At 42.3% G+C, this 16,695-nt stretch overlaps 1 protein-coding gene across 1 annotated transcript in view; it reads left to right on the forward strand.

Moving 5' to 3' along the window:
- SHB (SH2 domain containing adaptor protein B) overlaps positions 1 to 16,695 on the forward strand; it is a 327,625-nt gene that overhangs the window by 108,432 nt on the left and 202,498 nt on the right. Inside the window, exon 2 of the mRNA XM_073591234.1 lies at positions 1,317 to 1,437. Within this exon, the coding sequence (XP_073447335.1) occupies positions 1,317 to 1,437 (121 nt within the window). The remainder of the gene's footprint in view (positions 1 to 1,316; positions 1,438 to 16,695) is intronic.

The following is a 16,695-nucleotide window of genomic DNA, read 5'->3' on the forward strand; positions in this document are numbered from 1 at the left end:
TTAGAATTAGAGAGTTGTATGGAATTAAAGACGGCCATATAATGAATATCACTTTTCAATGCACACATTTTCATGATCATTGTGCAGCATATTGAATTTTCTAGTAAGCCTTTTGTTCCATTTTTGGATCTATTTTTTTCTTTTCCCACCCATCTTTGTTCTCCTTTACTGTATTTAGATCTTCCCAATGTTCATTCTGTTACATGCTATAGTGCAGTGATTTATCGTCTGTAGTGAGGGTGATGGCCATCTTGGAGGTACTTTGTCTTACCCCTTGTATCTCCATGCTTAGGTCCTGGCCTTATACAATACTTACCCAACTTCTCTTTCTTTTACCTGGATTTGAAGAGCATAGAAACGTTTTCAGCTTCAATGTGACTGTGGTTGAGGCATAATGCTGTCCACGCACTGTGTGAATTTCAGCCGGTTCTTAACGAATCAGTCAAAATTTGCTATGTGGGTTGCGTTGTTAGCCTTCTTTTTGAATTGAAGGATCAGGGTGGAAGCTGCATCCAATCTGATGCAGCCAATGTTTGGGTATTCCAACATACACCATTGGTTATCAGAACACAGCAGGGGGGTTCCTCCATCAGCACTGTTTAGTGTTGATAGCATTTTTTTTTTTTTTTTTTCTTGTTCAGCCCGAAGGCAACATGTGTAAGCGTAACATTTCCTTCCTCTGAGGTTTCAGTAAGCGATAGCTTGGTTCAAAATGAAGTACTTGCATAGTGGTGTCTCATTAGATAACCCACAGTGCTCTGGGTATCCTTTTCCTTTATTTACTTTTTTTTTTTATTGTAAACAAACTTTTATATTTAGTGATTAGAAAAATCCAATTTACCCAAAACCAGTGACCCAAAGCCATTATAGTTGCCTTTTAAAGATCGTTTATTAGGGTGAATATATTGGGATACAAGTATGGGAGCTTCCATTGCTGATTTTTCAATATTTGAAGGTTCATGCTGCTTCATCCTATCTTCACAGCAGCAATGGTCTATGCAGAAAGAAGCAAGCATTTAGTGAAGGATAACGATGACCGCCCCAGAACATGCACTCACAAAAACAAGGCATTTTTAGAGCTCTCCTATTTCTATGCTGACAGCTCCCTTTTAAGTTAAATTGTGTTTTGGTTTTTTTTGTTTTTTTTGTCTGATGGCACCCTACAATATTTTTTGGAGTTCTTAGATGTGCATCCTTTCTAATGCACTAGGTTTCCAAACACATAAAAACAGCTTCTATTTTGTTTTATGGCAACAGCTTCAAAAGCAAGAAGTAGTGAACTTTAGATAATGAGTATTATTTTCCTCTTCTTTCAGGTTGCGATGGCTGATGACTACTCTGATCCCTTCGATGCCAAAAACGAACAGAAGAACAAAGGTGTGATAACTGAAAACAATGGCTACATGGAACCCTATGAAGCCCAAAGATTGATGACAGGTAAGACAAATGTATCTAATGTTTCATGTACAGTACATGTTACACTGTCTCTTTCACACAAGCGGACTCAACCAGCGGATCTGCCTGCTCAGGTCTGTCAGCTCCACTTATGCAGAGTGGACATGGGCACAACCCACTTTCCTCTATAGGCAGTCAGATCTGAACAGACTGCCTGTCCATTTACATCCCACTTTCATCCAATTCGCCAGACGGATGGTGAACAGATCCCCCATCCGTCTGTTTTTAATGGATTGGTGTAAATGTTTACATCCACTGCTCCATAGAGGGCAATGGATGGTCCAAGCTGGTCCACCTAAAAAACTGACAGGTGGACCCATGTGGTGTGCCCATGTGAAAGGGGCCTTACATTGCCCAGCCCGTGTGCACCTCTCCCCATTTTGCTAGTTTTTAGTTGCTCAGAGCTGCGGCCCTTGTTGCTTTGCTAGACTGTTGCAGACACACACTGGCGGTCTCCAGCTTTCTTGAGCAACATTGGGCTTCTGGTATATGGGCTTTTGTCTCCAGGTAAGCCTTTTCTCAATCTATGCATTACTATATGTGTCTCATAGTTGGGAGCAGAGCACATATAGTTTAGAGTTAGGGACTACACCTTAAAGGGCCACACGCACAGGCCAAATATCGGGTGGCATTGGCCGTTTTAATAGAAACTGTGTACGCCAGCCGGTCCAACAGAAGCTGGGGTATGCCTCAAAAAAGGCTGCTGATCTGCAACCAATCAGCGCTCTCAGTCAATGGCTGAGAACGGCAACCGGTGTGTTCTGGTGGGAAGGCAGTCCCCCTGTCAAAACACAATAGACCGGTGGGGTACTAACAATGCATAGTTAGTACAGTGGCTCCTCCCGAGCTCTTCAGTTTTTTTTTCGTTCGGCTTGCAGAGTTGAATGAAAAAAAATAAATAGTGTGTACTAGGCTTTAAGCATTTTCTAAATGTGGCAGATTGATATTAACATGTATTTGCTAATACAGTATTTGCACAATATATTGCCTGCACAGTGGAAACAGATTAGGTCGTTTTTTTCTTTTTCAAACTGTGCTAAGAAACTTTTATATTAATTTGACAAGTCATCTGTAAAGAACTAATTCTTAAAGTGGAATTCTATGAGTAAATGATTGAATTACACATATGTTTAAGTTTTTTTTTTTTTTACATGCCAAAGGTTTTGTGATTTTGACCAACAAATAAGATTACTGCTACTTTTTGTTTTATCATTATTGCTTCCTGTCTCAGCTTTACTAATGAAGACTGGAGGCAGAGAGGTGACCTAGTAAGCTGAATTGCTCAACCAGCAAGCTGAATTTCTTAACTGGGAGCTACATGTACCTGTACAGCAGAAGGGAAGAGGGAGGCCCAATGCTGTCTGGCAACACTGTGCAAATAGTAGTGCTATAATTGACTGTCAACAGCGCATAAATAACTTCTTCAAGGTGGTTCTGCTCCTTTACTGTTCAGCCAGTAGCCTGGGGTGGATAGGTGATTAAACTTGTTTAAAGTGGAACTCCAGGGAAGAAAACCAGTTCCCTTTTAATGATATTTGCTCCAGAACTGGAATACTGCTGTGTAAGGTACAAATTAGAGGTCGACCGATATATCGGCCGGCTGCTATATCGGCCGATATTTGGCGTTTTTTATTTAATCGGCATCAGACGATTATGCTGATAAAAAAGGCCGATTATAACTTCAGCTCGACTTGCAAATGACTTCTGTAATAGAAGTCAATACAAGTTGCCTGAAATCTTCTGTGAAGCGACTTCTCTCCTTCTCTGGGCAGCCTGCCAAATCTGATAAAAAGAACCTGAAGAGATACAATGTTTACACTTCTGAATGAGCTTAAGTGCCGGTTCACACGGGGGCGACTTGTCAGGCGACCTAGTCGCCTGACAAGTCGCATCCCGTTCTGTACAATGGAACCGTTCTAATCGGAGCGACACAAGTCGCTCCGACTTAGAAAAAGGTTCCTGTACTACTTTGGGGGCGACTTGGGGCGACTTGCATAGACTTCTATACAGAGGCGACCTGCAAGTCGTGCCGCCCCTAGTGTGAACCGAGCGGAACTCAGTGTGTAGAAGTTCTCAGTTTAACCATTTAAAGACTTTTCTGACGCTTGTTGCTTACAAGTAAAAATCCTGTATTTTCTGCTAGAAAATCACTTCAAACCCCCAAACATTATATATATATATATATATATATATATATATATATATATATATATATATATATATATATATATATAATATATATATAATATATAATTTTTTTTTTAGCAGAGACCCTAGGGAATAAAATAGCGGTTGTTGCAATATTTTATGTCACACGGTATTTGCGCAGCGGTCTTTTAAACGCAATTTTTTTTTTAAAAATACACTAATGAATTAAAAAAACTAAGCAGTAAAGTTAGCCCATTTTTTTCGTCCAAAAGTTTTGATGACCTGTTTTTGTGTATTTAATATTTAAGATATAGTTTTTTTTTTTTTTTTTTTTTTTTTAAATCTAAATTATACATACAAGTGTACTGGTTGGAGGTTTGTTTTGTTTAATAAATGTTTAAATTTAAAAAAAAAAATTTGTATCACTTATTACTAAGGTTGCTTTCACACTGGAGCAGGCATGCGTTGACGGTAAAACACTGCTAGTTTTAGCGGCACTTTATCGTAATTTTAGCGGCGCCATTCGGCTGCTAGCGGGGAGCTTATAATCCAGCTAGCGGCCGAGGAAGGGGTTAAATGCGCCGCTGCCGAAACGCTGTGCAGGCGCTTCGGCAGCGGTGCGCATTCATTTCAATGGGCAGGAGTGGTGGAGCAGTGGTATGCACCACTCCAAAGATGCTGCTGGCAGGACTTTTTTTTACATCCTGCCAGCGCATCGCCTCAGTGTGAAAGCACTCGGGCTTTAACACTGAGACTGCAGGGGAGCCGTTTTTGGGCTAAAAATAGCGCCTGTAAATCGCGTGAAAAACGCCCCAGTGTGAAAGGGGTCTAACTGTTAGATTTTATGAGATGACGGGAAGAAGAAAAAAAAAATCGGCCTAACATATCGGCCCAAAAAAATCGGCATCATATATCGGCCACTGCGATTTCTAAATATCGGCATCGGCCAGAGAAAAACCCATATCGGTCGACCTCTAGTACAAATCCTTGTCATTTACTTTCTCTTCTCTCCCCATGTCCATCCACAAACCGCCTTGTATTCTGTAAACAAAATACAATCATTCTGTGAAAGGGCAAGGGAAGAATAGGGACAGGTAACCAACAGGAACCCTTCACTGTATGGAGCTGTAGCACTCATAACTGTCTCAGTCTCAGCACTGACTGTACCGGCCGACATTTCCGAAAGTAGGATTTTCACTTTACACAGCAGTGATCTGGACCTAGGATAAGCATCATTAGAGATTGTACACAACACAGGTTAGAAAAAATTTTTTTTTCCTTGAGTTCAATTCCAAAGTGACATTGAACTATAGTTTAAAAAAATTCTATTCAAGTATGTAATCCTAACTCCAAAAAGGATCCTTTATTGCTCTTGGCTTCAAATCTTCAAATTCTTTTTTTTTTTTTTTTTTTTCCTGCTGTTATTCATTATCCTGCCAGAGGGTGGCTATGTACATTCTCCAGTGTCTTACTGTATGTAGAAACGTGGCCATCATCTCTTATCCGCTCCTGAGATGGACTATAGGATTGGTAGTGTGCATAGAGCAGTGTACATGACTGCAACTAACATACACTGCTCATTCCAAATAAGGGATGTGAGGAGGAAAAGGATACATTTGGTTGCTTTTGGAGGATGTTACCCGGAGGAAAAACACTGTAAGAAACCATTTAATGAATTACAGGATAATTTCAAAGTTGATGTGAGAGAATGATTTTTGGACCATGAGATCATTTAGTGACAGTAACTTTACTAGAGGAAACTGTCTCCTTGGTTGCAGGGGTCTCTAGATAACAAGACTGTCTGATAAGAATTTCAAAACCTTTGACAGGTACAATAATTCCAATATTTGTATTTTATCTATATCGGGGGGTCTCCAAACCTTCTAAACAAAGAGTCAGTTTACTGTCCTTCAGACTTTAGGGGGCTGAACTGTGGCCAGTGAGAGTGGAAATTTTCTTGGCATCAGTGGGAGTAATCGCACCCAATGGTGTCAGTGGGAGGAATAGTGGCCCATCATTGGTGTCAGTGGGAAGAATAGTGGCCCAACATTGGTGTCAGTGTGAGGAATAGTGGCCCGTCATTGGTGTACGTGGGAGGAATAGTGCCCCCTTCACTGGTGTCAGTGGGAGGAATAGAATCCCATTGTTGGTGTCAGTGGGAGGAATAGTGCCCCATCATTGGTGTCAGTGGGAGGAACAGTGCCCCATCGGTGTCAGTAGGAAGAATAATGCCCCCTGTCATTGGTGTCAGTGGGAGGAATAGTGCCCCGTTGTTGGTGTCAGTGGGAGGAATAGTGCCCCGTCATTGGTGTCAGTGGGAGGAATAGTGCCCCATTGTTGGTGTCAGTGGGAGGAATAGTACCCCGTCATTGGTGTCAGTGGGAGGAATAGTGCCCCATTGTTGGTGTCAGTGGGAGGAATAGTGCCCCGTCGTTGGTGTCAGTGGGAGGAATAGTGGCCCGTCATTGGTGTCAGTGGGAGGAATAGTGCCCCGTCATTGGTGTCAGTGGGAGGAATATTGCCCCATTGTTGGTGTCAGTGGGAGGAATAGTGCCCCGTCATTGGTGTCAGTGGGAGGAATAGTGCCCGTCATTGGTGTCAGTGGGAAGAATAGTGCCCCGTCATTGGTGTCAGTGGGAGGAATAGTGCCCCGTCATTGGTGTCAGTGGGAGGAATAGTGGCCCATCATTGGTGTCAGTGGGAGGAATAGTGCCCCGTCATTGGTGTCAGTGGGAGGAATAGTGCCCCATTGTTGGTGTCAGTGGGAGGAATAGTGCCCCGTCTTTGTTGTCAGTGGGCGGAATAGTTGCCCATCATTGGTGTCAGTGGGAGGAATAGTGCCCCATCATTGGTGTCAGTGGGAGGAATAGTGCCCCATTGTTGGTGTCAGTGGGAGGAATAGTGCCCCGTCATTGGTGTCAGTGGGAGGAATAGTGCCCCGTCATTGGTGTCAGTGGGAGGAATAGTGGCCCATCATTGGTGTCAGTGGGAGGAATAGTGCCCCGTCATTGGTGTCAGTGGGAGGAATAGTGCCCCATTGTTGGTGTCAGTGGGAGGAATAGTGGCTCGTATCAGTGGGAGGTAAAAAGAGCCTTAAGGGCCAGATAAAGGCATTCAAAAGGCCCCAGTTTGGAGACCACTGATTTATTAAGTTAGTAGCAGGTTTCCTGCAGTTCATTGTTAAATCACAGCTTTAGTGTCCTCTTTAGCCTTTGATGATTAGAATCTGCATTGTTCAGAGAGGTTAAAAAGCCTGTAGTGACATACTATAAACTATCTTAAGAGAAACTCGAAATACGGTGTCAGAACATATATGAAACATGGATCACATTAGATCATTGCAGACTGTTCATTAGAAAATGTTTTGCATTATTTACTACTTCCGAGAAATAGAGTGCAGTAAAACAGAGCGTGTATAATTAAATCTGGTATATTAGTGCTAAAAAGGAAAAAAAAAACTAAGAAAATGAGATGTCAGTTTTCAAGGCCTTTTTGTGGATTTAAACATATGACATGGCTATCAATTTCTTTGTAAGCAGCAGTTCTGTCACTGTGGGTTGCCATAAATTAACAGTCACATCTATAATTTTCAGCTCCCAGCTTGTGTTTTGTCCTTGGCTGGATCAATCTGACTGACAGACAGATAGGTTGGCTTCTGTGCGCAGCATAAGGACCAGCTTGGCAATTTTTATTTCTAGGAAACATCAGCGTATCTGTGATGAGAAAATATAAACAACTCGGAATATTATTTTCATATACAATCTTTTTTTTTTTTTTTTTTCCGGCAATGTGATTAGTATTGGGGTGGCTTTGTGGCAGTAATTGAAAATGAGAGGTTTTATTAATTCTGAAATTAAAGCATATCTAAACTCCAAAAAACCCTGGCAAGATTGGGGGAAAAAAAAACAAAACACAAATGCAGCCACCACATGTAAGGACAAAGCCGCGATATATACAATTTTTGTGAAATGATGGCTGCATTTGTTTTCTGCTGTTTTTAAAGTCGTTTTAATCCTCAGACATGAAATATAAACAAAGCATACAGTATCCCTCTATAGCAGGGGTCTCAAACTGGTGGCCCTCCAGCTGTTGCGAAACTACAAGTCCCATCAAGCCTCTACCTGTGGGTGTCATGCTTGTAACGGTCAGCCTTGCAAAGCATCATGGGACTTGTAGTTTCGCAACAGCTGGAGGGCCGCCAGTTTGAGACCCCTGCTCTATAGTGAGGACTTGTCTCAATTAAGAGCACTGTCACTTCTGTCTGCTGCTTCGTTTCTCTGTTATCAGCATGAATCACTTATGACTAGTTTTTCTGACACCAAGAGAAAAAAGGTGACAAGGAGGAAGCTCCAGCTGATTGACAGCCTCAGTTCTGTTCCTGTGTGAAGGAAGTAGGTACACCTCTTCCCTTAAATCAGCACTCAGACAAGCTGTATAAGTTTTCCACTTTGAATGGCTGTAGAGAAGAGGGCTGCAGACAAGCAGGTACAACTTATGTATAAGTGTGGGTTTTATCTCTATGTATCACTTCACTGGGTATATGTAAGGGTTTACAACAGTGGCGGATGGTGAAGTTTTGGGATGGGGGGGGCCAGACCCCGCCTTTCCTTGTTGACCCCTCTAACTTGGCGAAAATGGTTGTGGTTTCAGCAAAATAGTGGGCGTGGCTTACATGGTGTGGCTTTAAAGGGGTGTGGTTTGCATCTGAGATGAATGAGGGAGAGGGAGGGACAGCATGCCCAGATTCTACACAACAATAGAAATATATGTGTATTCTAGAAAGTTTAACAATCAGCAGATAAAGATACTCCAAACACCTGGTGTTAGCACTTCAATCATCCCGACACCATGGTTGTTATGGTGTCGGGATGATTGAAGCGCATTATTTCTATTATTACATTGTAATATAAAATGAAATCATTCAACTCACCATAATGCAGAATCAGTGGGAGCCCTGAGCGTGTCACCTGCCATGTCGCCTGCCACTAAATGCCATCGGGTGCCCCTAGCGGAGTCCCTCCTTACATCAGGTGCCCCCAGCAGCAAAGTCCCTCCTTACATCAGGTGCCCCCAGCGGAGTCCCTCCTTACATCAGGTGCCCCCAGTGGAGTCCCTCCTTACATCAGGTGCCCCCAGCGGAATCCCTCCTTACATCAGGTGCCCCCAGCGGAGTCCCTCCTTACATCAGGTGTCCCCAGAGCCCTCAGCGGAGTCCCTCCTTACGTCAGGTGCCCCAGCAGAATCCCTCCTTACATCAGGTGCCCCCAGCAGAGTCCCTCCTTACATCAGGTGCCCCCAGCAGAGTCCCTCCTTACATCAGGTGCCCCCAGCAGAGTCCCTCCTTACATCAGGTGCCCCCAGCAGAGTCCCTCCTTACATCAGGTGCCCCCAGCAGAGTCCCTCCTTACATTTGTAAAAGAACAAAATATTACAGCGCATGCATGCAAAAAAGACATTTACCTCCTGCAAGGTTTATTTAAAACACCTAGACATTTTCAAAAAACATTATCAAAAAATATGGGGATTTGGTCACACCATATTGCTATATGGTGCTTAAGCCCACTTATTGCGACAAAGTACCCCATGACTAGTGGGTCCTACACTATCCATAGACTGGGAGATCCTGCTTCTCTGAACCATGGGAGCAATACACTCCTCTATATGGGAGAACTGAGGTCTCCACCCATGACACAGGTGGACACTAATGAGAGGCACTGATGACCCTTGCTGGAGGTAATTGTCTTTTTTGCATGTGTGCGCTGTAATTTTTTAATCTGTTGTATGGTCTTATGGCTGCACCATTTTTAATGCATCTTTTAGGGTGTTCCCCCAAATATCTTGTTTGTCCTTACATCTGTGTCCCCATCAGCAGAGTTCCTCCTTACATCAGTGTCCCCAGCGGAGCCCCTACTTACATCAGTGTCCCCATCAGCGGAGACCCTGCTTACATCTGTGTCCCCATCAGCAGAGCAGAGTCCTCCTCACATCCGTGTCCCTGGCATCACAGCCCTCCTTCATGCCGTGTCTGTCTTTCCCCTTCAGCTGCAGCTATTTCCTGTCATTCTCTGTGTGGCCTCCCCTCTCCACTGGACACAAGGGAATTAGGCGGCGGCCATCTTTTTGTACCCTGCCAGGCACCGGAAGGGACTTTGTTCTCACACTGAGAACAAAGCACCCGCCCGTAGTTATATACTATGGGCACTGGGCGGATGCAGCTCGGTGCGATGGATTGCGCCACAAAGCAGCTCCAAACCCCGCCAATGAATCACCGCGTCTGCAATCTCGTGATTGCATAGACGTCTCGCTTCCCATAGTGCACTGTGTCCGGCGCCCGAACACAGTGCACTTAAGGACTTTTATTATTATATTATTTTATTTTGAAAAGGCCATGTTTAAAAAATTTTCTTTTTTTGTGACTGCCTGGGGGGGGGGGTGTTTGTGGGATGGGCGGCACCGGTGCCCCCTATGGACGGGCTGCCATTTTCTGAGTCCAACAGAGGTCGCTGGATATGATGCTTTGTGGTTCTCTGTGTGTTCCTTTCACTATTTTGCATTTACTGCTTTCTGATCTGAAAGCCTGCACAGATACTTCTGTGTTCAGTCTCCTCTGCTTTTTTAGTATGTATCAGATTTCCCCCTTAACTTTAGAAAACCGCTATTGGAAAAGCTGGCTTTATATGGAGTCATTATGGGCAACAGACAGGATATTACTGGCAAACAGTATTTTTTTTTTTTACAGATACATATGTGCTCAAGATTGCATAACCACAAATGCATGAAAACGTTTTTGGACCTTTTAGACTTACCTTTATGTCTGCAATAATAACTTTTAAAATGTAGTGTGGTACTCTAATAAGTCACACTAATAGAAAACATAACTTGTAACCGCCAGGAAATGAGAGCTCTGAAACCATCAGTGATGAAATCCTTGTCGCTTCCAGGATCATTCCTCACAGAGGGGATCTAGGAACGGATGTTCCTCCATCTCTGCGGGAAGCCCTCCCACCCCCTCACCACAGTCCCAGGCTGCCTGGAAGAATGAAAGAGCTCAGAAACCATCGCTGGTGGCAGCAGGATAGGGGTAGTTCTTCCCAGTGCCATAAAAGCGATCTTGCGGCTGTAAAGCCACCCACTTTTACATATCAGCTGATCGCCGGCTGAAAAAAACAGTACCAGAGATCATGGCTGCAGCCATGATCCTGGTATTAACCACTTGCCGTCAGGACGTTTATATACGTGGTTAAACTAACACATAAAATCTATATTTGTACATGTTTTTTAACACATTAAAAAAAGAAATAAAAAAGTCTAGGCAAGGAAGAACCCATTGCCCTAAAGCCCAACTCCATGATATAAGAAACCTCCCTCCTACTTCCCCCTCCCAACCCCTCTATATGCTAGTATGGAAAAAAAAATGTTTTAATAATTCCCATTTTACTTCCTTGAAGCAGTGGTCACGCGATGCCACTGGCCTGATCCTTTTCTTTTCTACTGGTTTCTTCCTGGGGTTCTAATTTGGATGTCCAAATGACTACTTGCATGATGTGGACACTTCCAGTAGGTGGAGAAGACACAGCGGCTAGGTCCTCTCTTATAATCTCCAGAGGCAGAAGAACTCACAGGGTGTTGTGGGGACCAGTGCTGAAGAAGATAATGAGAAGGGGAAAATGTCTGGTTCCCAGGGCAGGAAATTAGCTTGGCCCATAGAAGAAAATGTGACTTTGATCCATTACACTGCAAGATGGCTTAGGAAGAGGTGTTTGAAACAAAGATTAAGAAGTAAAATTATTGATGCTTAATGCATGTAAATGTCATTTATGCCTAGAGTTGGATTGACGTAACTGCTGCCTCTTGGAGCAGCAATATCCTGTACCAATCATTTCCTTTGCTGCTAATCTAGCTTGTACAATGTTTAAGTGGAATGTTAGACCACAAAATGTTTTAGCGCACTGATATTTTTGGCAATCTTTGTGTACCACTTTGGCAATCTTTGTGTAAACATATGTATCCAGTTCAAGCCACATTACCTTGAATGGGTTGAGGTCTGGAATCTGACTTGGCTATTCCAGGATGCAAACTTTTAAAGTCTTTGGTTGATTTACTTCCGTGTTTCATGGCATTGTCCTGCTTTCTTTTTCAACTTCCTACAAAGTTTTAGTTGTTGGACATTTCCAGTAAGACTTCTCAATACAAATTTAAATGCTCTATCTATGATCACAAACTGTCCAGGCCGCAAGGCAGCCTCAAAACCTAATGCTTCACAGTTGGAATAATGTTCTGTTGGATTGTTGTTTTTTTTTTTTTAATCCTCAAAACATAGCGTTGCACACTTCTGCCACCAAATTCAGCTTTTATTTAATGTGTTGAAAGATCATTACCCCTAAATTATTGTGGAACATCCAGGTGGTACTTTGGGAACCTAAAGCCCTAGTACACACAATGAGAATATCGGACAAATGATCGTTTGTTTTTTTTTTTTTTAATTGCATGCTGGTCTCATATTGAAATTAAAGAGGTTTATTTATGAAAATTCTCATACGACAGAATGCAACTTCAGAAGTGATGTAATGCAGGGCTCAACATTTAAAATCCTGAGCTACTAGCCAGGCCTTAAGGGTTACTCGCCACCAGTTGCCCCATCCAACCCCTACCCCACCTCTAATACCCCCCTAAACATGCCTTCATAAATTATCTCATGAACTGACAATTAAATGTTTTATGCAGAATTAAGTTACAAAAATAAATATTAACAACTTCTTTATCAGTGCCCCTCAATGCAGCCTCACCTGTGCCCCTCAATGCAGCTTCACCTGTGCCCCTCAATGCAGCCTCACCTGTGCCCCTCAATGCAGCCTCACCTGTGCCCCTCAATGCAGCCTCACTTGTGCCCCTCATTGTGATGTGACCAGTGCCCATCATTGCAGCGTGACCTGTGCCCATCATTGCAGCTGACCTGTGCCCATCATTGCAGCGTGACCTGTGCAGAAGAAGAGAGCATGGAGGAAGAGGAGAGCTGTCCAGATCAGAGCGGGGATTGCCCGCTGTAACAGCTTACATTTGAATTGCCGCTCAATGGTCTGCCGCTCGTGGTCACACACAGTCCCGCCTCCTAACCTGGCGCCTGTGACAGCCAGAACACAGGCATTGGACCAGCATTCTGTCTATTATTCTTTTACTATTACTTGTCTATAACTATTAGATAAGCACCTGAACAACTGCAACATACAGGGATATACAATGTAATACTGACATATAATCACAGACATAGGTTGGACTTGTGTCTTTTTTCAACCTCACCTACTATGTAACTATGTAAATGTAAGCTGTTACAGCGGGAAATACAGCTCTCCTCTTCCTCCGCGCTCTCTTCCCCTGTGATGATCCGGCCGCCCTCTCTCTATCTTCCCCTGGGCGAATTGCTCCCATTCAACCCCGCCTGCCGGCGGTGCTCCCCCCCCCCCCCCCCCCTGCTCCCAGGCAGCTCATGCTCGCCAGGCATCATTTTCCACTCACAAAATGTAAGTAGGCGGGTGGAAAATTTGAGGGCTGGTAATGTGTTGTATTTGAATGTATTCTGTCGTTTCTGAGCATGCGTGGTCTTGGTCTTCCAATTTTTTTTTCGGACTAATTCTGTACTGATTATATAAAAACTGTAAGTTCTGGCATTTTGTGCTTGTCCCTTTGTATAATTTTACATGAACTGTTGTGATCGACTCTCAAAAGCTGTGTACTAAGGATCAGATTATCATACGGTCGCTCCGAAAGTGGTATTTTTCATCCGATTTTCTTAGTGTGTACTAGGCTTAAGACACGCAGTATCCTTTTGTGAATATTTAATACCATGGGTCACCATTCAAACCCAAGATATTCCTGAAAGTCCTTATGCTACTGCCCAAGAGTTTATTATCACACTTTGTACTTTCTTTAGTGTAGAGATACTCTCATTGATTGCAATACCCTCTTCTCATGGTGTCATTATTAATTTTTTTTTTTTTTTTTTTATCTTTTATTTTTTTTATCAAAGAAGGTAATTGTTTTATTTCGTAAAGTGATATTGTAAATGTGCATATAGTCTCTAAATAAGGTGATGATGATGTGGATTAATACCAGATCAAAACACTTTAGGAGGTATTAACGGGTACATCCAGAAAAAGTCCTTGAGCTCTGCAAATAATCTAAAACAAGTTTTAATAAATAACAATACCTGTATAGTAATCCTCTAAAGCAGGGGTAGGCAACCTCGGCCCTCCAGCTGTGATGAAATTACAAGTCCCATGAGACATTGCAAGACCCTGACAATCACAGGCATGACTCCTAGAGGCATGGTGGGATTTGTAGATTCACCACAGCTGGAGGGCCGACGTTGCCTACCCCTGCTCTAAAGTCTAGTACACACGGGCCGATGTGCGTGGCAGCTGGTCCAACAAAAGCCGGCCACATGGCTGGCTTCTGGTGGACGAGCATGCTAGAAAACCGATCAGTGCTCTCAGCTGGTGGCTGAGAACACCAACCAGAGTGTTCTGGCGGCGGGGGGGGGGGGGGGGGGGGTCGGGTGTCCCCCGTCCCCCTCTCAGAACACATAACATAGCAGGGGAGTTTGCTGTACTAATATCGGATTGTTGGAAAAGCCTTGTCCATCCAATAGATTGTTTTCCCCCATGATCTGCTGAGATTTGAAGGTGCCAATTCGATGACATGATTACCACTTGATGTCACTACATCACATAAAACAAATTGCTCTTGCTTTATGCTCATGATGACACTTTTCTGGAACGTAATACTGTTTTCTAATGAAATAAAATCTTAATTTGCCAAAGTAGAGCATTTGTTAGCATTCAGTCTGAATCCTTGATATATATTTTTGTTCGAATGAAATGTTGGAATATAAGGAATTTCTAACAGGAATATACAGAAACACTAAGCATTGTTCCTTCTCAGAACAATAGTTGCCAATGTTTAATTCCATTTCACAGCAGTAGACAAATATTACCTTGGAAAAGGCTCTTCTAATGTGTTTAGCAGCTGGAGTTTAGTGTTACGATGTATATTCTGCATAACTGTTCTTGGTCATGGAGCATCAGAGTGTATATGGAAAGGATGAGTAAACTGTATGTAACCAGGATGGTTCATACTGTGGAAATATTAAACCTTGATAGAATTTGTGGGAAAGACAAAGACTGCCTGGTTTGAGCAAATTTATTAACATCCAGGTTACTGTAAGCATGTTTTTTCAAATGCTTTAATGTTTGCTAGAAAAGCACAGTCATATTTTACAGTGTATGCAAATTTTTATTCTTCACTCTTTATAAAGCTGTACAGTACAAAATAATTTTAATGTGTTTTTTTAAATACAACAAAGTATAAGTACCTGAAACTGGTTTGATATTAAAAGGTTTCTGCAATCCCCTACACAGCAAAACTCACAATTGAAAAGGGCAGGGAAAATAAGGCTCTTTTGTTTTGTACAGTGATGTCCGGGAGCATGTTTTCAGCAGAAGAGAACGTAGGAATGACCTGATCAGTGTACTGCTGCGCCTTCAATGTCCAGCTATGGGCCGGGATGGTTCCACAACCTTGGTGGCTGCACAGATTACAAATCATTTGTGAAGTGTATGAATTGCAAAAACGACATCCCAATTTTTTTTAAAATCTATTCTTTGTAGAACACAATTTTTTAGAAAGTGTACCTAATGGAAGGTATAGTTTTATAAATATTATGTATCTGCAAAATATGCAACCATCTAATTGCTTTTTAGCCATATTTCATGAAGCTACCCATACACCTTAAACTGTAGTCCACCACCTATATACATGATCTGTGTCCAACAAAACCAACAGTTCCCTCCGCAACAGCACTTTATTTGACAAAAAGATTCCAGTCCCTCCAATTTACTTTTTCCCCAGTGTGGGTATTCCTTGTTTTCTGATGTATTTTTTACAATCCTTAAAGTGATTGGCTCTATTTTTTTTTTTTTTTTTTTTTTTTATTAAAAAAAATAAAAATGTCATACTTGTGCTCTGTGCAATTTTTTTTTGCACAGAGCAGCCCAGATTCCCCTCTTCTCTGGCCCACGCTGAAGCTCCTGGCGCTGCCCCCATAGTATTGACACTCTCCCTGCTCTCTTACCATATTATTTGATTGGAGCTGGAGACAATGGCTCCCACTGCTATCAATCTGCCCTGTTAAGAGGGGCATTGCTAAGAGAGCTGCTGCCCTCGTGCGCATCACTTGATCGAGATTTGGCTCAGGTAAGTATAAGGCAAGTATAAGGGCTCTGTAGAAGGACTTTTCTTCGAAACGCGTCAGCCAGCAAGAACCAAGGGTAGGCTGGGAGTGTTCAGCCACATGTGGCTTGATGAGTGCATTTTATCACACCTGTTTGTGAGTAGATTTTAATTGTTTACCATTTCTTAGTTAATATTTGTTGGATAATGTACTAGGCCAGTGCACCCTCTTTCTTTTATTCGATTCTAAAGTATAAGTAGTTGCTGGGGGGATCCTCTACAACAGGTTTTTTTTTTCACCTTAATGCATAGAACCTCTTTAAAGCGTAGCTAAAGTTAAAAAAACAAAAACAAATATGAGATACAGGTGCATCTCCAAAAAACTGAATATCATCAAAAAGTTAATTTATTTCAGAAATTCAATTCAAAAAATGAAACTCATGTATTATATAAATTACACATAAAGTGATATATTTTAAGCTTTTCTTTCTATTAATTTTGATGATTATGGCTTACAGCTAATGAAAACCCAAAATTCAGTTTCTCAGAAATATAGAATATTACATAAGACCAATAAAAAAAAAGATTTTTAATACAGAAATGTTGGCTTACTGATAAGTATGTCCATGTACAGTATAGTATGCACTCAATACTTGGTAGGGAGTCTTTTTGCATGAATTGCTGCCTCAATGCGGCGTGGCATGGAGGCGATCAGCCTGTGGCACTGCTGAGGGCTTATGGAAGCCCAGGTTGCTTTGATAGTGGCCTTCAGCTCGTCTGCATTGTTGGGTCTGATTATTCTCATTTTTTGAGATGCATCTGTATATGCTTCAAGTTTCAATTCTCAATTGTTTCTTTCTGTTTCTT

The sequence above is a fragment of the Aquarana catesbeiana genome, linkage group LG01 (genome assembly GCF_042186555.1).
Source record: "Aquarana catesbeiana isolate 2022-GZ linkage group LG01, ASM4218655v1, whole genome shotgun sequence".
NCBI lineage: Eukaryota > Metazoa > Chordata > Amphibia > Anura > Ranidae > Aquarana > Aquarana catesbeiana.